General features: G+C 42.0%; 1 protein-coding gene across 2 annotated transcripts in view; it reads left to right on the top strand.

Moving 5' to 3' along the window:
- Window positions 1–21,702, top strand: part of LOC121887175 (protein sidekick-1-like) — a 248,567-nt gene that overhangs the window by 152,851 nt on the left and 74,014 nt on the right. For both annotated transcript variants that reach the window (XM_042397800.1, XM_042397809.1), the window contains 9 exons: window positions 6,750–6,852; window positions 9,597–9,772; window positions 12,437–12,520; window positions 14,645–14,839; window positions 15,599–15,715; window positions 15,879–16,046; window positions 16,867–16,969; window positions 17,116–17,289; window positions 20,905–21,041. In XM_042397800.1, the coding sequence (XP_042253734.1) occupies window positions 6,750–6,852; window positions 9,597–9,772; window positions 12,437–12,520; window positions 14,645–14,839; window positions 15,599–15,715; window positions 15,879–16,046; window positions 16,867–16,969; window positions 17,116–17,289; window positions 20,905–21,041 (1,257 nt within the window). The remainder of the gene's footprint in view (window positions 1–6,749; window positions 6,853–9,596; window positions 9,773–12,436; window positions 12,521–14,644; window positions 14,840–15,598; window positions 15,716–15,878; window positions 16,047–16,866; window positions 16,970–17,115; window positions 17,290–20,904; window positions 21,042–21,702) is intronic.

Raw genomic sequence — 21,702 nt, 5'->3', positions numbered from 1 at the left:
TCATTTTTACATTTTACATTTTGTCATTTAGCAGACGCTTTTATCCAAAGTGACTTACAAGCAAGGCCGAGCAGGTACAAGTGCAATGAGAAAGAGCACTACAGAGAAGAAGGGTTTTTGAAAAATAAAAAATTATTAAAATAAGAAGCAACTGGAAATAGACAAGTAAATGAGAAATACCATATACAGAAATACCATAAACCTCTCAGCCAGCTCACGTGGTATAGATTATTATATGAATGAAGATTATGTACAGTGTTGATATTTGGTGTCTGAGCTCATCACTCTCCACAAGGAAACTCCAAGCTCAGCAAAGCAGGGGAGCGGAGACAGACGTGACTACCATCCACCCTAATTGAACATGGACTCAGAGCCTTCAGGTGGATGTCGGATAGAGATGACAGCGTAGCTCTCAGATGAGCTGTGCTGCAGCAGGCATGCAGCAAAAAGACTGAGCAGAGCACTGAGGGCTTAAATATAGCACCATGATTAAAAGGGTGCGTTGGATATACAGTATGTTGCAGTGAGAAGATAATGCCGTTTGAGTGTAGCGGCAGACTGGAGTCGACTGCCTGAACTAGCTCGTAGTCTTCACTTCATTTGGGCAATGATTTCCGACTGCATCACCTGAGTGTGTATATTACCTGAGGTCGGCTAAAACAGTCAGAGGTGCCAGTTCTTTTCCCCACAGCATTCAAGCAGCGTCTTACTGCAGATTCAAACCGGTCCCAAGCAATTACAGATGCCACAGGAATGTTTATCTCTGCTGATACCCATCCACTGAATCGTAGCCCTGCTTTAATGTTTCTTCATAGGCACAATCTGTTATAATTACTTTGTGCAATATTGACATATTGCCTTTTTGTCCTTTTAGAGAAGAATTACTCACTAACCATGTGGAAAAGTCTCTTAATTTTTTTCAGTAAGAATTAAGTGTTGATGATTTTCTGAATTAATGGGGGGAAAAATATTTTATCTTTGCTTTCCCCACTTTACCAAAAAAGTTTGCAGGCATGAAGCAATTGCACACGCCCTTATTCCAGTATAGTGATGATGAAATGTTACCTCATTATGTCATTGTGGGTTTTGTCAAGCAGCCAAAAAACACAACTAATGTAATGCTGAAAATGAATCAAACACTGAGCACTCCCCAGCTCCTACAATAACTCCTGCTCTACCTCTACATTACTGCTACATGTTTCCTGTTTCTTCTTCTTCCTCTCTTTCTCTCCTGTCTTTCTATCTCCTCCTTCCATCACTTGTATGGCACGATGACAGAGATAGATAGAGGCATAGCCGCGGGAAGTAGGGGTGCTGCGGCATCCCCACCCCAAGGTGCAGCAACCCTGCCTCCAGGTGGCTGGCAACCAATAGGCCCGTTTGTGTTGTTGAATGATTTATTTTTTTTATGTCGTGTGCAAGCCGGGAAAAGTAGTGTAGTAGTGGAGCGAGGGAAAGAACTGGGAGTGCCGCAGCCACTTACTGCAAACGTTACACTCCACCTCTACCGGTCCCTGTAGGCTATAATGCTTTTTAAATGATGTCGCGCAGCGCGAGCTTTCCAGGTGATTTCTTTGTTGTGTGTTGTAGATGTACGAGTGTTTTCTTTGACAATTTACTTTAAAGATTAGAGAGGCTGCTTTCAGTAATTGTAAATGTTTCCATGCGCGCAGTAATGTCACTTCAGCAAATATCTTGGGACATTTAAGCAGCAAAACTAAAAATAGTAGTTATAAACTTGACAGGACAGAGGAAAACTCTCCAGGGGAAACGGAATTAAACTTTTAGCTTCTGAAATAACATTTTTTAGACAGCTCTGATGGCGCTCAGGACTTATCAGGAGGACAGCTGCTTTGTGTGTAACAGCTGACCTTTTGGATGTGTAGAAGAACACGGGACATTAATTACCATTAGATCCTGACCGATCCTGTCGGCGTGTCTGGAGATTTAAATAATCAATGAAGTTACGCTGCTGTGCCTCGTGTGTAAATGCAAACAGCGTCTCTCTGCGGGGGGGATCGATGCAGGTATTTAATAAACTCAGATTTTGTGTGTGTGTGTGTGTGTGCGTTTTGTGGGGAGGAAGGGGGGTGGGGGGTTAATGGTGTGCACCCCCGCAACCCCAACTGAAATCATGGTCCCGCGGCTATGGTTAGACGGTTTTGGCAGCTGAAGGAGAAGATGAATATGTAAAAATTGGGCATCATTCTCGGTCCTCTCACTGCTTTCCATTGTCTGTGCCTGTCTCCCCTCGGGGCTCGGATCTTCTACTCTTGGTGTGGTGTGGCTTTATGTGTTTGTGTGTGTGCGTGCGCGCGTGTGTGTGTGTGTGTGGCATGTCTCGGCTTGTGGTTTTATATTGGCATGCGAATGCCAGTGTAGTCAGACGATGACAGCTGTCAGCATGCAGCATTAATGAGCGCGGTGACACTCACCCCACTCTCACACACATGCAGTACTCTCGAGAGAGAGATCAGCAAATGATCACCTTCTCCTCTCCATTTATTTTTGTATACCCTCCAGAAAACTCTTTAAAAATTTTAAAAAGCTCTCCTCTTTCTTTAACCTCTCATTCCCAATGTCCCTCATTTTTCTTTTTGTCTCCTGCGTTCACTCTTTAACTGTCCCTCTTTTTTTTTTTCTTTTTTTCTCTCAAAGTCTTTCTCTCTCTGCTGTGTGTATGTGGTCTCGGTGTGATATGTGTTAGTTAGCTGTAAACCCTGCAGACACGTATCTGACAACTCTATTAATACACAGTCAGCTAACACCAGCCTCCCCTTATGTGCATATGTGTGTGAATGCAAAGAGACGTGTGTGAGTGTGAGCGTTCACCCCTCAGCCAATCCCTCTGCTCTCTAGGTCTCCGCAGAGATTTGTCTGAAAGTCTTAAAACACACAGATCTCCAGTCATAGAAAGATCATACACACTCACACACACACACACATACACATACACATGTTGTCCTTGGTCACTTTTGGGGACATTACATAGACTTACATTCATCTACTGGAGAGTTACTCTAACCTTAACCACTGACCCAAAAATCAGCGTTTTACCAATTGGGGTCAAGGCTTTTGTCCCCAGTTGGACAAGCCATCCCCAATTAACTGGTCTTGTCCCTGAAAGTAGCCTATGGCAGACACACACACACACACACACACACACACACACACACACACACACAGGCTGACTCAGTGACTGACAGATTTAATAGGAGAACAAGCTGTAATCTGAGAGAATCCATTCAAAGAGGGATTACATTCTAATCTGTGGATGGAATAGCCTTTCATCTCTCTCTCTGTCTGTCCGTCTCTCTCTCTCTTTCTCACTATTTATCCATCTCTATCTCTTTTCTGCCCCTAAGCTGCCCCAATCCTTTTACCAGCCCTGTTTTTTTTTTTTATCATTCCCCACCCTTGATTTAATTTGGGATTTTTCTGCCTCAGTTTGAATATCACACACACACACACTCACACACACACACACATAGACTCACATTCACACAGCTGTGTCACCTCAGCAGCACTTTACTGTCAATCAGCAATAATTGCACTGTCGAGAGCATTGTAATGTTGCAATGCGTCACTGTGCATACTCAGCACACACACACACACACACAAGATGTATGTTTTTTTCCCCTGTACTCATCAGTTTTGATTTATTTTTTTAACTGCTCTGCTTTTTTTTTTTTATCATCCCTCTTTCTTTAATGAAGCTTTTCAGCCCCAAGTTGTTCTGATATTGCTTCGTTATACTACAACACTCCCTGCACTTTTCTTTCTACCCTCCTTCCCTCCATCACTCCTACTCTGCCTCTCTCTCTCTCTCTCTCTCTCTCTCTGCCACATGGTGTTTCTCATTTGCTAAATGAGGAATCCAATAGAGTTAGATTAAACTTCTGGACTCTCTTTGTAAAATCTTTACGGGGAGCCTTTTAGCTGCGACAGCTTTCACACACACACATATACACACACACACATAATAAGACAGTCTGCCAGTTTGAATATTTCTCCTTGTTTAAAATGAGGAAGATTAATTTAATAATCCCTGTTTAAACAACAAAAAGGAAGAGATAAGAGAGTGATAGGGAATAAGGGAGGGAAGATAGGCGGTAGGGAATCAGGGATACAGACGAGATGAAATGATAGAGATTTCCCCAGAGAAAGAGGATGTTAGACACGCTGACAGAGAGAAAGGAAGAGCGCAGATCACACAACCATATGGCATTTTGCTTTCCCCTCTACTTCTACCATCATGTCTGTCACTCCAGGAAGAAGACCATCTGCACAGTCCCCTCTTGCTTTTCCCCCATCTACATATATACTCTATCTCTTTTCTCCTCTGAGCCCTTTTCTTTTTCCTTCCATGTTCTCCCGTTGTCATACCAGTGTTCCCGCTGTCTTGATTTGTCTGTCTGCTCCCCTCAGACACACTGTCCAAGTTAACAGGTTGGGTTCACACCTCCCCTCCGCTCATTATCGGCGGCCGCTGCTACCATTAAGGCTGCACTGATGGCTACTAGTCTCTGCCTGACCTCTGCGTCCCACAGACAGCTAATGGAAGCTCTCCTCTCTTTACTTCAGGCGTCCCCACCTGTGTCGCTGTGCCTCTCTTTGTCTCTCTCTCTGTCTCTTCCACCTACTCCTGCCACCCATCTCCACTTCTACAAGATCAAACCTTTCAAATTGTAACATATTGTAGGACATGTTGGTCTCTGCAAAATGAAATTAAAGGCAAAACAGTTGTGTGTGTGTGTGTGTGTTATGGAGAACCAGGGAGAAACTGAGAGTGAGAGAGTCCTCCACTATTACTTCCCATTTCTCTCTTTTGTGTCACTTCCCTTATCTTCCACATTAATGACTCAACCTCTACCCCTGAGTTAGAGCATCAGTGAGTATAGGTGTCAAGACAGCAGAGTGTGTAAGTGTGTGTCACTCTGTGTGTGTGTGTGTGTGTGTGTGTGTGTGTGTGCGCCTGTCTTCCTGGTCCCGCATGTCTTATTCTGTGTGACAGTGGGATATGACTTTTCAGCTCTCTTTCTCCGATAAAAAAAAAGAGAAGAGAGAGAGAGAATGAGAAGAAGGAATAAAGAGCAGAGAGTCAATTACCACCTTTTCCTCCTTCCCTTCAAAGGGGAGATCAAAGCTGCTCCTCGCCTCCCCCTGCCTTCTCTCCATAACCCCCTTCCTTCCGCTCCAACCCCCTCCACCCCTCCAACACCCTATCACAGCTAGCCTGTTAATTTGTACTCCCTACTCCTCCCTGATTGGAAATCTACATATTCATCGGTTATACGGTGTACAGCGGCAAACCCAGTGAACGCATAGCCATTAACACGTAGGCTTCACACATTCTGCAAAACATTGATTAACATCTTTCAGTCGGCCTTCTCCACTGTTTTTATGCTACTGTGCTGTGCAGATGTCACACAATTCAAACAATGATAAGAATCTTATTCTGTCCTTTTGTTATGAGAGGCCATTCAGGCCATAAATCATACTCGCTCTCACACACACACAATCATAATCTCGCACATACGCCGCCATACTCTCCAACACACCTTTTAAGCCATAAATCATTCTTCACATACTCACACCACTGTAGTCTTTTCTAAGCACTATCATTGTAACTCACATGCGCCATCATACTCCCTTCAATTCATCATTATACGCTGTATGGCAAGAAGAACAAAGAATGATATTGTTTTTAAGAGAGAATTATGGCGCGTTTGTGTGTGTAAGATTGAAAATATGTCCGTGATAGAGACAATAGCAGTGTAGAAGTAGTAGAAAGAACTATAGTTTCATTTAAACATCAGTCATTCTCTCGAAATAAACCTTTACTGAGTATACTTGTGTTAGGAAAAAGTATGAATGTGAGCATAAGGTTGCATTAACACAAACAACAGCAGTCCATGAAAAACCAAAACTTCCCACATTAATTTGACTGAGGCCACTTACCAGATGTGCCAATGCAGATGTCTCCACCAAAAAAAAAAAAAGCAGGGTCTTTCAGCAAAAACGCTGAATCTGGTGCAACTCATCTGGAGCTGCGTTGGCCAATAAAATATATGCAAGCACACATTCCTGGTAGATTACTTTGTAATGTGACTCTGCATTTCTGTTGTTTACCTCGTGATCGTGTTCAATTCAATTCAATTCAATTCAAAGCGCCAAATCATAACAAGTTATCTCAGGGCGTTTTTCACATAGAGCAGATCTAGACCGTACTCTTTCATTTACAGAGACCCAACAATTCCCCCACGAGCAGGCTCTTTGGCGACAGCGGCAAGGAAAAACTCCCCTTTAACGGGAAGAAACCTCAAGCAGAACCGGGCTAGGTGGGCGGCCATCTGCCTTGATCGGCTGGGTTGATGAAAGATAAAAATAAATGACACAGTGATAATGTTCTAGAAATCCTTTCAGTGTTTTAGCATCTGATAAGCCTTCACAATCATGGCTCTATTACTCAAACCTGCTTTCTAAGTTTGAGTAATAGATCCATGAGTGTCTCACCTGTACATGAAAATGCACGCCCCAATCAACACAGCCCCTTGCTTTTTATAACGTGGGGCTCCTATTGTGTCTGATCGCCCACTAAGAGAATATCATTGTGCATAAAAGAGAGTTTACTGTAGCAGTGTGTGTGGGAGAGTAAAGCGGTGCATGTTTGAGATTATGCTGCTTTGTGCAAGCGAGTATGATTCACGGGCCCAAATGGCCTCTCATATTTTCTCTCTCTATCACAGATCCTGAGTCAGAGCTTGTGGCTCCAACGATTGTGATTGGACCTAAAGACACGACAGTGGTGGCGGGGAGCGAGGCGACGCTGGAGTGCATTGCTAATGCCAGGTAAATTTCTTTTATCTATTGTATATGCACACACACACACAAACACACACACACACACACACACAAACAATTCCTTTCTTTCCTTGCTAGACAGCACTGTTTCCTTCCAGGGCAATTAGAGGACACCACATAAACTCATAGCTCAGCAAGTCTTTCCTCCTAGTATGAGAGCATAGACACACAGACATTGACACCCACACACACACACACACACACAGTCAAGGGGGGCAGTCTAGTCTGACTCAACAGATGTTTTACAGAGCACCAGCAAATTCTACTTCAGTTCAAGAGTTCACAGAAACTCAAGTGTAATCAGTTTCCCCTCATCCCTTAGATACACACCATCCAACCTCCCTCTGTGTCAAAACTGAACACCGGCTTATGTGTACTTAATGTGAAACAATGCAGTATTTGTTTTGAACATAGTCTGTTTTATGTCCAGTAATTCCTTCCAAACGACTGTTTCGGATAGACTTTCCCCTCAAGACTGAAGGAACAATTTTCAACCTTATTTCTATAATATGTATTAGTTACAGGAGTGGCATGGCTAATATAACATCTTCAAGGCTTGGCATTTGCTTTCAGATCACACACTGAGTTCACTGCTTCTTATGCCAGGGGATGGTGAAATAACTGGAGGGACAGTTTGTGTGGGTTTCTCCTCCTTCGGGGTGTGCTCTACTCTACAGCTCACCTGCCCTGGAAAAAAAACTGCATTTCAGTTAGTCACAGTTACCTATTCATATTTCCACAAGGATAATATTATCAATGCTTTTTTTCATACAATTTGTAATAGGTTCTCAGAGTCATGCCCCACAATTTTTGATGCAGTCTGGACTCAACAGGTGATATCCTGCACTCTAGCTCCTCACCGTGCCGTTTCGAGTTTCACAGTGGACTGTTTGTGCAGAGTTTTTTTGTTGGATTGTGTTATTCAGTCCAGGCTGTTCTTGACCAGCACTTGACCACTGAGCAGCACTCAAGATGTGAGAAAAAAGGGACAAGATAATATTACACATATCAAAGAATTAAACCAAGGTTTAAAAAAGTTATTAGTTACAGCGAGATCAGTTTTCATCATACAAACAAAGAGAAGGTTGGTCAGACCAGGCATTTCTTTACACCAATTAATTTGGTCTTTCTGACCTGCTCCACTAGTATTAGCACTGCAGACAAATTAGTTTCCTGCATTCCTACTGCCAGTAACAACTCCACTCCTCAGAGACTGTCTGCTATCAGAGAGATGATTCTGTACCCAGGGACAACTATTGAAGTTTTGCAGAAAGAATGCTATGATCAGTGAAATCAAATTAAAGTGCTGAAATCTAAAAGCATCTGCTATCCATGTCCATTAACCATTAATCAGTCATTTGCACCAGTGCAGTCCTGGTGCAGTAGAGCGCTAGAACATTTTTGATTGAAAATACGCAGCGCCAGTCGACCTAATATTGAGCACAGTAAAATTTGATTTTCAGTATTTGGGTAAATTTTGTATTCTTTTTGCGGAAAGGACCCAGTGAATAAGTATTTATTAAAACTTTGACATACCAGCCTAGTGGTAAGTTTAATTACTTTTCCATCCAAGTTTGTCTGTACCTCAAGGTATGAGGTCTGAGAGTGAAAGCAGCACATACTCAACTGTATCCAGATCTACCCAGTAAAACACTTTTTGTGCGATTACATTATTTAGGCTGGACTGCATACTAAGTGGACTTGTTGTACTTGCAAATATGTTACCCACTTAAAAGGACTTGAGTATTTTACAAAAATATACAAATCATAAAAATCATGAAATAAATTCATTTCCACTCACCGTGTGCCCAAACATCTTCCCACCCATCTTAACTTTGGTGAATTACCAGCTTGTCTTCACTTTCTCCACATCTCTTAATACGAGTCCTTTGTTAGCGCCAATTAACGTCACAAATAAAGTAATTGCTATTAAAGTGAAAACCAAACAACTTCTTAGAAAGAGAATGCAGTAATAGTAAGTCAAAACAATGACATCGATCTCTGAGCTAATTCATTTAGGAGATAAAACTTGTGTGATTGTAGCTTGAATTTCAACCTTTTTATGCCTTGTTTTGTGTCATTTCATCTGTTTCATGTCTATAGAATTAAGTTTAATGACTCCATACTGCATTGATTTAACACAGCTTTATATAAATGTGTAAATTGACAGATATTAGACAGATAGTAATATTTTTAGTGTGTTTTGTAATGTAATTTTATTAATAAGTATTTGTATTTGCTGCTGCTTACATAATCAGCTGTGTCTTAGTATATCTGTTGTAAATCTTAATGCAGATTACTTGTAAGAATTGAAATGTTGTTTAAAAATGTGGCCAAAAAAAACTGAGCTACATTTTCATGAATAGATACAATACTGTCTCAATTCTGTCTTACACAAATACACACACATGAATGATGTTTTGATGTTTATCCAAACAAAATTTCAGTAAACACGAAAACTCATTCTCCAACATCCAGAATAACCGACTGAAGCTTCTCCATGCTGAGTAGAGCGGACTGCTCTGATATACAGACTGTCATCGCTCATTTCCTGCCTCATTGACACATAAACTGATGGATTTAATATGTTGTAATTGCCTTCTGTCACTCTTTTCTTTTTTTCTCTGATGCTCCTTCTCTTCTCTTCTCTTCTCTTCTCTTCTCTTCTCTTCTCTTCTCTTCTCTTCTCTTCTCTTCTCTTCTCTTCTCTTCACCCTTCCCTCTCCTCTCAGACCGATGGACAGTCTCGTGGTGTCATGGAAACGCGATGGGCGTCGGCTGGCCGGTGGGCGTCGTCTCATTATTGCTTCCCCCACCTCTTCTGACACAGGCTTATATGTTTGTGAAGCATCGCAAAGCAACAGCACTGCCAAACCTGCAGAAGCAAGGGCACACCTCACTGTAACGGGTAAGAAAAAAAGGCACCCATTCACACTGATGCACACACACAAACACACACGCACGCACACACACACACAAACACTGCTTAACATGATTATCCATGATTATCCTGGGTAGGCCTGACCCATCAAGACTAATGCCCTCAACATGTGCCATTAATTTCTGTTTTAACCTCGCTCTCTTCTTTTCTTGTACATTTTTTCGCCTCAGGCACTGTTTCATTCTGTTTATTCCTCCATTTATTCTTACTTTTTTTTCCTGGAAGCATGACTGTGAACGCCCCAGGCTGTGACTGTCAACTACAGGGCAACTCGAGCTGAATCCGCTGTCCACATTCACCAATAAACTGTCCATTGTAGTCACAAACAGCTGCTACATCCACGCATGCACAAATTCATCTACGTGTGCGCACAAATACATGCATACCCCACACTTAGACACCGTCACAAAACGGCACCGCAGACACACAATCCTGTTCGCCCGGCAGCTAAATTAGTTTTGTTCCCCAGAGTCACCAATCAATAAGAGAACACTGAAAGCACTCAAACCAGAGTGTTCTCGTCACAATCCACTCCTGTCCTCGATATGTGTGCGTAAATAGAAAACAACATACACGGTGGCAGGGAGCGTGTGATTGATGAAGCGCAACTTTTCTCCGCTAGTTGTCAGCGTCTTTTTGATCTGCTGTGATTGTCGGAGCGAGGGAGCACCTAACGCAGAGAGAGCAAACTACCCACGCCTACAGCATACACTCGTCAGAAAAGACCTGTCAGAATATTTATACCTTTTCATTCTCTTTCTGTGCCCCCACCTCACAATCTACCACCAATTTTTATACCCTCTGCCTGTCTCTTTCTTTCTGTCTTCCTCCCCTCCATCGCTCTCTCTATTTTATCTTCCTTCATTAGGCCAACAGGACTGTTAAGGCCTTCCTGGCAGGGAAAAAGTCTGCATGCATTCATATGTATCAGAGGAGTAGAGACTGATGAATACATTGGTACTGATCCTCTTTTTCTGCTATGGGCTCAACAGACCTTGATGCAATGAAAGGGATTCCTAAACAGAATAGTGTATGTGTCTGTGTGAAAGAAGGAGAGAGCCTCAAAGGTATTCATTATTCAATTTCATTTCTTTTCTGCCCCGATCCACTAATCGGAATATGTATGACACATTGTGCCCGCGATGTATACTGTAAAGACGACTACTGGTGCAAACAACAATATATCTGTTGTTGTTCTCCATCTTTGTTTTGCAGGCAGACAGCAGGGAATCCATGGAAGCTCAAAGCTCTAAACCCAACCACCCAAACAACCCAAAATGCGTTTTGTTTGCGAGTCTAGGTGCTCGCACTCACCTGACTGAAGGGGGATTAATGCATCTGTGTTATCGGTGTCACGCCACATGGCTGTTATTCATCTCTTGTTTTCCTGTTCTCCCTTCAACGCGCGCTCCTCTCGTTCTCTTGTCAAAATTGTTGCCGAATTCCACCATGCACAATAAAGATAGGAGATGTGTGGGTTTAAAAGTTACCACGAAGTAGTAAAGAACTTTAAAGTCAGTGTATTCAAGTAGAATAAATGTGGCACCAACATGGTAGTCTACTGTGTAGTTCTCCATACACACACACACACACGCGCGCACACACACACAGCTTGAGCAAACTTGCCTTTTGTCTTTTTTTTTCTTTTTTTTTGTATTGCCACCTCAGTTTACCCCACCACTGAAGATATGGAGAGAAATAACACTGAGGAAATGGATTTTATTCCTTTTTTCCCTTGAAAGTACAACAGCATTGTCAAAAACATCATTATTGTTTGTTAGTATTTAACAAATATGGAGCCCTAGAGGAAAGTACAGAAACGAAACTGCTATTAAAATTCTTTCTTTTCACTCGTTAAGATTTGTATGTTTGTGCCTGCTAGAACACATATTCATTATTCAGTACATACATTGGACATTTTTCAGTGAACAGGTACCACTACTGTGTGGAACCACTTTTCCAGACATGTCAGACTGAAAATGAATTAGCCATTCTGTCTCCCCGTTCGTCTCCTTAGGCTTACTCTGTCAATATCTCCCGCTAAATATTACAAATGTTTTTGAAAGAAATGGAGCATAAGCGATTTTTTTTTAATAACATGTAGTATTTCAGTAATTCACCAAAAGGCATATATTCAGATTCAAATAGAAGGAAGCATTGTCTCTGTCAACATTTAGAGCGACACTGGTGAAGATGTTTAGAAGGAGCAGTTATCAGCAGCGAAATGGAGTAGTTTAAAAAAAAAAGGGGTTGTTTCCCTTGGGAAAGTCAGAGAATGTGTTTTTCTGTGACTGAGTATGGAAGTCATTTCAGAGGGCAAATAGACAGAAATCCTTCCTTGCAATGACACTTGACTTACTGAGGGCCAAAAGGGGGACCCATTTTTATTCTATGGTACTCCAGTCCAAGTCTCTTCTCTACTACTGTAAAGAATAAATACTATCCTTAAAGATTTTTTCAGATGTTTGATGATTGTAGAGTTTTTAAAGCCTTTTTTGAGGCACACAGCATATTGCACACAGCAGCAGGTGTTCTCAGTGTCTTGAGGTATTATTTTATCCATATGTTGATGCACAGTGTACTCTACATTTAAATGCTTTACATTTAATGTCCTAACGTTTTTCTCTCCAGAGCCACCTTCTCTGTCTGCTCAGCCCAAGAGGAAGATCATAGCTGAGCTCGACAGGAATGTAGATATCCCCTGCCAGGCTACAGGTACGCTGTGTGTGTGTGTGTGTGTGTGTGTGTGTGTGAGCATTATAATGAACACTGAGACGGGTTTTTCTTGCTGTCTTGCTGCTTGCCATTAGAAGATCCCCTCCGAATGCGCTTACAATGTAAGTGATGGGGGACAAAATCTACAGTGCTCATTTTAAGAAAAAATGTATTTAAAAGTTTATCTGAGGATAATATGAGACTTCAGCAGTCTGAGTTAGTCAAATAAAGTGGATATCTTCCACAGTTACACTCTATATAATAAAAAATTCCCTCTTTGTGTCTCGATGGACAGTGTTTTCAGTTGAAGGATCGTAAAAAAAAAAAAGAGGGAATTTGGCACTAAAATGACTAACTTTGAAGACATTGACTTGATTTGACTAATTTGGATGGCTAAAGCCTCATATTATCTTCAAATAAACTTTTAAATACATTTTTGCAAAGAAAGAGGAATGTAGATTTTGTCCCCCATCAATACCATTTGAAGTTGCATTAGGAAGGGATCTCTTAACGGCCAGTATGAACAGGAGGAATGATTACAGCAAGAAAAACATGGCAGTGTTCAATTGGGCACCTGACTATTGAAAAATTGTGAACCTATCCCTTAAGGTCTCAGTATGTTTTAAACAAACTAGGCTAACAACGTGTGGTCCAACCAGGTCTGAAGGCAAGTGTTCATACTTATATATAGGCATAGTTATTGGGAATGACCGCACTCAAAGGTGGGACAAAAAGCCTGCCGTCACTAGCTTTGTAATGAAAAGTCACAGAAAGTGACAAGTTCTATGAAGAATAGAAAAAGAGAGAGCTTGAGTGAGAAGCGCAAATCCTACATTCTTTCTTACCTCCACTCTCCTGGTGAATTGGTGTGTAAAGTGGGCTTGATTGTTGCTTTTTGAAAGGTACAAAAATTGTTGGACGCAGCCCGAAAATTCCAACATCTAAAAGGCGTGTGGGGAGGGAGTTTCATATTCTGTTTGACAATCCTACAAGCACTTCAGTCGCAGCATACTGTGGTACACACTGGTGTAATAGCTGCATATTTTAATGGCGTATGTGTCCATGTCTGTGTCTCAGCAAGTGTTAAGAGTAGGTGTTGGTCCTGGTCTTTATACATTGAGACTATCTGTGTATCTTAAGTGTCTGCAGCTCAGGGTGTTTCAAGGTGACTCTGTCCAACCTTCATTATGCTGAAGTTTTAATGTCATCCAGTATGTGTGTGCATTAGTCGAGGGTCTCTCGAACGGTGACACTATGCTTTTGGCAGCACGAGCAGATTAACATGCTGAGACCAAGCCTTAAAATCGCACTCATAACACCTGTTTTTAACTGGATTACATGAAAACACTTATATAAGCAGGGGTGGACACAGGTCTAAAAACTGCAGCAGAGTCCCATCTCTCTCTCTCTCTCTCTCTCTTTCACACACACACATACACTGAGCGAGTTTATGTTCCTCCTCAGTAATCTGATACAGTGGCAGTGTAATTAAATAGCAGAGGCCTGAGGGTATGGAGAGAGGGATGGAGGCTGGGAGGAGGAAAGAGGGAAGGAGGGAAAGACAGATAGAGCGCAGAGTGACAGAGTGAGCGAGACAAGGAGGGGGTGAAAAATACTTCATGCATGTCTGTGAAAGCTTGACGCCAACAGATCGAGAAAAAGTGTGGAATTCATCTCTCCCTCCCTCTTTCCATCTAAAACACCCACTCACATACACACACACACACACACACACTGGTATGGAGGGTTGAGACAGAGTAATTGCATGAGCCCCATGCCTGTCATATTGGCATGTCCGTCAGACAGGTGGGAGCTGATACTATAGATATTTGGTGTGCTGCTCTTGCCCACATCTTTTATTCAGAATGTTTTTGGCCCCTTCTGCCACCCTTACCCTACCACCCACACCCTCCAATCAATATATTATTAGCAGTCATTATGCCTGCATGCATATTTATAGGGAGAGAGTGGATAACAGAGAAGAGAGATTGGCGAAAAGAGAGTGTGTGTGGCTGTTTTAGTGGGAGTTGGAGCAGTTTGCTCAGCAGTGAGGTCAGCTGGCTTGTTATTAAGGAAAATTAAAATGTTCTCCCTCTGTCTGTTTGGGTACATGCACATGTGTAGGCGTGCCCCAGCCCAGGATAGAGTGGTACAAGGATGCAGTACCTCTTTCCAGAGTGGCCAACCCTCGCTACAAGGTCACCACAGCAACCGGGTTGACGGTGCGCAGGGTGCAGCCAGGAGACGGAGGAATATTCCAGTGCTTTGCTCGCAACGCTGCCGGAGAGACCCAAGCACACACACAACTCCTTGTCTCTAGTGAGTTTGTCTGACATACAAACGCACGGAAACACACGTTTGCCCTTTCTTGATGCAACTGTTTCACATTTCATCTTCATTTATTCGCCTACTGTACCAGCTTCTCATCTCCATTCTTTGCTGTGTCTCTTTCTTTGTGTCAGCTAATATATGCTGTAATTGTTCTTACCATGTTGCTGCACATGTGGACATTTGCTTTTGAAACATATTGTAGACTGCAAAGTGTCCATTGACTTTCATTTGAAACTCAAAAACCACACACCTGGTTTGCTGCTTTGCTGTTTGCAGCTGGAAAATAGAATAGTGTCCAAGTTTTTCTTCTGTGTTGGCTTGTGGCAATCCCAGCGCAACCTTAAACAAAATACTTTTTTTTTCAACTGCACATCAGTGTCAGTCAAATGCGTTGCTTTGACTTGATGATTTGCTGTCTGTAAGCTGCAAAACTCAGCTCACTTGGTTACTTCTCTCTATAGAATAACATTCTGTTTAGTGAGCGTTTGATTATAATTAAAAGTCCCCACCGAGCTTTCACACCACTCCCTTCCACATTTGTGCACACACACGTAGCAGTAGGTAATGAATAAAGCCTCCATTGATCACAGAGAAAGAATTCGTGTTTAGATCAACACTGTCACCCTTTCTTTTCCCATTCCTCTGTTTTCTTTCTTTGCCATTAAGCTCCACTCTTTTCCCACCTTTCTACTCTCAGCAGCCATGTCTCTGCCTTCTTTCTTCTCATATTCTCACTCTGTGTTTCAGGTGTGGCCCCCATTTTTACATTCCCCCCGTCTGACCAAACAGTAACTGATGGGAACACAGCATTGTTCACTTGCCAGATGAGCGGAGCTCCAAAACCTGCCATCACTTGGAGGAAAGGTAAAAGACCACACACACTGAATTAAACACTGCGCATGCAAACAAAAACACAGATGCACTTGCATAATGTGTTTGTTAATTAAAAATGTGCTTAATGACTTAATTACTTTACTTTACCTGTGGGCTATTTTATTATTGTCTCACTCTGTCTCTCTCTCTGTAGGATCACAGGTCTTAGCCAGCGGCACCGTCCAGGTTTCCAGGTTCACGCTGTTGCAGTCAGGCGGTTTGCAGATTCAGCCAGTCAGCTTCCAGGATTCAGGAGAATACACCTGCATCGCCGCCAACACAGAGGGAACCATCAACGCCACCGCTACTCTCACTGTCTGGAGTAAGATGCACATGCACACACGTAGAATACACACAAACAAAAATACATTAAACTACTCAATGTGCATTCGCTAAATGGACTAAAACAGACATGGAACACTAATTATTCTATAGCTGTCCAATGGCATTAGTTCAGGATAGTGAACAGCGGTGTGATTGGTTATCGATGCAGTGGCCTGGTGCAATGGTGAAATAATCGTCTGATTGGCTGTGTAAGATGATGATTGATTAGCTGGTAAACTTATTGATTGGCTGATTTTTTTATATATATCCTGGCTGCTTCAGATTAAATCTTTGCCTTCTGTCTGAGCACTATGATATATGTAAATTGTACACTCTTTTATTGGAAGCCTGGTCACATCCCAGGTATACAATGACTGAGTTGGAGACATAACAGATGCCCTCTACACTTCATCAACATTTATTCTTCACCAATGCACTTGTCCAGGTTCTAAATCATATGAATGGCTAACACCTGACAGGAACAAAGCACCAATAATGTGATAGACTAAGCAGTTTTCCACATTATAAGTGTGTGTGGGTGTCTATATGTGTATTTGTTAGTAAGAGATAAAGCATGCTTGTGCGCCGTTTATCTTCAATAGTTAAAGGCTGAACAGTCGATTAATTCATTTCTCGTTATTCTGGAACAGCGTATATTTACATGTTCACAACATTCTAAATAACACTGTGTCATGTTTAACAAATTCAATTTCAGCCTCTAAATTTACCCCACGTGTGCCATTGCTCCTCCTCCCTCTCTCTCTCTTTTTTCTCTTCCTTCTTTCTTTTTTTTCTTCTTTCTCTCTGTTATTTTGCAGGTCGTACAGTCATTTCTGTGCCTCCATCTGACCAGCGTGTTATTAAAGGAACCACTGCTGTTCTGGACTGTAATGCTACACATGACCCCAGAATCGATGTCAGGTACCTGCTTGTCAGTTTGTGTGTTTATGTACACACAGTATATGTATATCTGCTTACAGTATCTGCATCTCTTCTCTATGTGGTATGCTAGTATCTGTACGTACATACAGTATAGAGTTTATGCCTTTATATCTCCAATGCTGTAGCTTCAAGTGGGATCGTGGTGGCATGCCAGTCCTTCCGACCAGTGGGGGCCGTGTCTCTGTGCGCCAGGGCTCCCTCACTATTGGCCAGACGTGGTCAGGTGACATTGGGGATTACACCTGCACTGTGACATCACAGGCTGGCAACGATTCTCGCTCAGCACGTCTTGAAGTCATGTGAGTTCAAAGAATCGGGCTAACTGTTGTTGATTGTGTCATCTAACTTCTCTTACAGCTCAGTGAAACAAGGCTCGCACTCAAAAGTACAGCTCACAGGCACAGTCGTGTGAGTAAAATAAGTAGAATAAAAAAAATAAAAAAACAGGCACCAAAGGCTGACAACAGGAAACCAAGTCCAAAAGTGCATACATAGGCAAAAATAAAAACAGGCAGGAGGACATGCAGAAAACAGGCTAAAGGCTTGACTGGTATACCTGGGATGGTTCGATAGAAGATCTGCTGGGAGGACCGTGGAAATGGACAGGTACATATAATAAGAGGGTAATAAGGAAAGAGAAATAGGTGTGTGGGTGGGTGAGAGGCCAAGTGACTGGCAGGAGAACACTGAAGGCAACTGCTGGTGGGACTCAGAACGGCAGGATCTGGAATGACAGGTAGTCAGTAACTAGTAGGCAAAAATGGACAGAAAAATGAATGAAAAAAGAGTTCAGAGTCCAACTGACACCATGACAACTTCTGTGTGCAGAGCTACATACCTGTGCCATGTCTGTGTCATTTGTTTTGTTTTACTGAGTTATGAAGCAATGATCAAAACCATACATATGCTGTACACATATTAATGCATAACATGCATACAGTCGTATGCATATATTTAACTTTACTTTTTTGCCCTCAGAGAATAGGCAGATCTTACCTTTTTCATGGTAATTATATGCTGAAATACAGAACAAGCAATCATCCAATGAACAGAACTTAAATGTTTGTTTTCCTTGTGATTACATATAATGACATTGACTAAGCATGCTGCAAACAGGACGTCTGGCTGATTCAAATTGCAGATATGATTGACAGGGATTGAGCATTATTTAAAAAAAAAAAAAAAAAAAGGTATTTACAATGCAGATCATAATTCAGGAGAAGCAGCAGAAAGGTAATTTGGCACATTTCCAAACATAAAGAAAGCATTACTGTCAGTTCATTTCAGCAGTTGTCTAACTAAGTAATTGCTTGATTCCAATAATAGACGCGTTCCAACAAGAGTCACACACTCTCAAAACCACATACATGGCTATACCATCAAGAGGTGTAAGGTATGGAGAAGGTGGCTAGTTAGAGTCGGTTATTATTAGACAGTTAGTAATAGAAGTGTAAGGTCATAGCTGCTATCAGGTACCCTGTACACGCAGTAGACCCACCACTGTCTCAAACTACAGACGTATCAGTCTTCAAGTATAAAATGTGTACGTACCGTATGTTTGTGTGCACATTTGTGTGCGTTTGTGTGCTTGTGTGAACACATTCCAAAAGTGTCACGTCTGGAATGAGCCGACATTCCTGACACTCAGATTAAAACATGCCACACACATATTTCAAGTGTATCCCACGCTCCGGCCCACACTAGCTCATTACAGCCACTGTGAGAGAACACGATCAGGTAGTGGCCTTTATATATTAATAGGCACTTGTATAATATATTTATAAAAGGCACTTATGATATATTAATACAATTGCAGGGTAGGAGAAAGATAGAACATGAGTCCACATCCTTCTGAATTATAGAGAGACAAGAGGTTATACATGTCAAACTGAGAGGAAGGGAGTGGTTCTCTGTTTATGGCTGGAGCGAAAACATGTAGGGAATGTAGGGATTTCTCTATGACTGTGTGTGTGTGTGTGTGTACGTGTGTGTTTGTGTGTATGGGCACGTGTGTGACTGACATTCTCGTTAGCTCAGTATCAATGGGTCATAGAGGCTAACAGACGCTGGCGGCTGAGGAGACAGACTAATTACCAGTAGGTTATTGGTTCAACTCTCACAAGACCCATCCATGTGTTCGTGAGCGTGTGTCTGTGAGTATGTGTGTGTGTGTGTGTGTGTGTGTGTTTGTGGGGGCCGTGTGAAGGTAGTTGCTCTAACACTCTCTAAGCTCATCCATTAATTAATATGATCATGTCATCTCAGAAAAGAAAACATCATTCTCATTTCCCCCTGCTCCTTCTCTGCCTCATTCACCGCCGTCCTTGCTTCTTCTTCTTGTGCCTCTCTCTCTCTCTCCCTCCCTCCCTCCCTCCCTCCCTCTAACATCATTGCATCTTCTTCATTCATCTCACATCCTCTCACTCTCCCTCTCTCTCTTTCTCTCTCTCTCTCTCTCTCTCTCTGTGTTCCTCTCATTTTCTGACTTCACACCAACTTGAATATTAAAATGTAAAACCACACACGAGCAAAAACAAAAACTGAAGCAGGCAAACATTTTTAACCCTGCATCATCTGCTGAAATTAACAAGAGCCTACAGTTTGTCTGAGGAGACCACTTGGACAGGATATTCACACATCCAGGATTCTTAAGAAATAATTGATGAGCTTATGAATATAAAATGCAGCTAGTTTAGGCACAAGGGATCATGGCTTTCATCATGCTTTGAGTGTAAATATATTTATTTAGTTATTTTATGTGTTCTGTTAATATCCTCGCTCCTGTTATCTCTGCTAGCACCTGTAGCCCTCACATAGAGCTACACTGAGACCTCCTCCTCCAAGCCAACTGTTTTTTAAAGAGAGTTATGATGCACTAAAATCTGTATAATCAAATATCTGGACACTCTATTGCTTTCATGAATATGTCTGCATTGCTTTATTTGTTATTAACATGGCAGGGATGCACAAATATCCACAGGGGACAGCCAAATGTCTCAGAGAATTTCATTCTTCTGTATTTGCAGCAGTGCAGAGCACGAAGAGAATAAAATATCACAATAAAAAATATGCAAACCACAACCATATTTAAAAGATATCGCCCACTGGAACTGATCCTGGATTGGACCCAGGAACTAACCTGGGTGTCAGAGCCAACATTATTCCACTGAACATATTAAATAAAAAAACAAAACACAGGAAATAAATATCTGTCTAATGGAAAGTCCGGGCACTTTGCCACTGACTTGTTTTTGTGATACGAGTGCATAAATGTTTAATTACATGTTCAGAAACACTCTTTTGTCTAGATGTGGATGTGAAGGGAATAGTTTGGGGAAATATGTTTATTTGCTTTCTTGCTGAGAGTTAAAGCAGCAGCAGATGTTAGCTTAGCTTAGCAGAAAGACTAGCCTGGCTCTGCCCAAAGGTAACAAAATCTGCCTACCAGCACCTCTAAAGCTCTCTAATTAATATGTTATATCTTGTTTGTTTTATCTTTACGGAAGCAGAAGTGTAAAACCAGCAAGTTGTGGTTTTTACATGCCGGACTATTTCGTGGTTGTGAGCGGTAACTATTTATCTGATGTCTTGGCATCTGCTCGCAGCTAAGAAGTAGTCCGGCACATAACCTCCCATAAAAAACCACAACTTGTCTTTGAGTGAGCTTTAGATGTGCTGGAAGATGGATTTTGTTAAATTCAGACAAAGTCAGTCGAGTCTTTATGCTAAGCTAAGAGTGCTATTGATCTTATCATCTACTGTAACGCTGGACAAGAAAGCAAATAAACGTATTTCCCCAAAATCTTGAACTTGCCCTCTAAAGCTTTGGATCTGATCAGATGACAAGCTTACAAAGTAAGGTAAAGCTTTAAATCTGACGTTTTTGGGTCTGTCTTGTCTTTTTTTGTGTACAGTGAGCTTCCACACTCCCCTCGCTCCCTGGCGGCCCGTCTCAATGACACTGACTCCCGCTCCGTCCTCCTGTCCTGGCTACGCCCCTTTGATGGGAACTCCCCCCTTCTGTACTACCTGCTGGAGCTCTCAGAGAACAGTATGTGTGTGTGTGTATGTGTGTGTGCAGTTGTGTGTGCATGCGTGTGTGTGCATGCGTGTGTGTGTGCATGCGTGTGTGTCCCTGGGCGTACTTTATAGTCCCTGAGTGGCAAACAGCTGTTCACTTGCTGTCTACCAGGCACTGACACACACTCATTTACATGAGGCAGACATATGGAGAATAGTGTTGCTGCATAAATGTACATCCAGGTTCCCTATAAATAAACTCTTATTTTCCCCTCCCTCCTTTACCCTCGCTCTCTTTCTCTGTCTGTCTCTCACCCTTTCTCTGCCACAGATGTTTTAACAGCAGGCTGTATCTCCGTCAAATGAGAAATAGAGGGAGAGATAGAGGAAAGAGGGATTGAGGAGTAGAATGACAGGAGAAACAGATTGGAAGGAGACAGCTGCAGAGCTACTCTTACTCCTAAGCAAACAGGACGGGATGGGCGGGAACATGCAAGTGCTTGGAACACAACTGTAGGAGTTAAACTGATGGACAAATGTCAAATGTTAATGTAGTTTGACATTTTAAGTCATTTTCATTCCGATAGCTTTTAAGGAGACAGCAGAAATGAGTTTTCAATAACAGTTTTCAGCTGTCACCATTTCAACAGCTGTTCTGTAGCATGTACAAAAAAATATGCCAAAATAATGAT

This window comes from Thunnus maccoyii, chromosome 2 (assembly GCF_910596095.1).
Source record: "Thunnus maccoyii chromosome 2, fThuMac1.1, whole genome shotgun sequence".
Taxonomy (NCBI): Eukaryota; Metazoa; Chordata; class Actinopteri; order Scombriformes; family Scombridae; genus Thunnus; species Thunnus maccoyii.
This window is presented reverse-complemented; position numbering and strand designations above follow the sequence as displayed.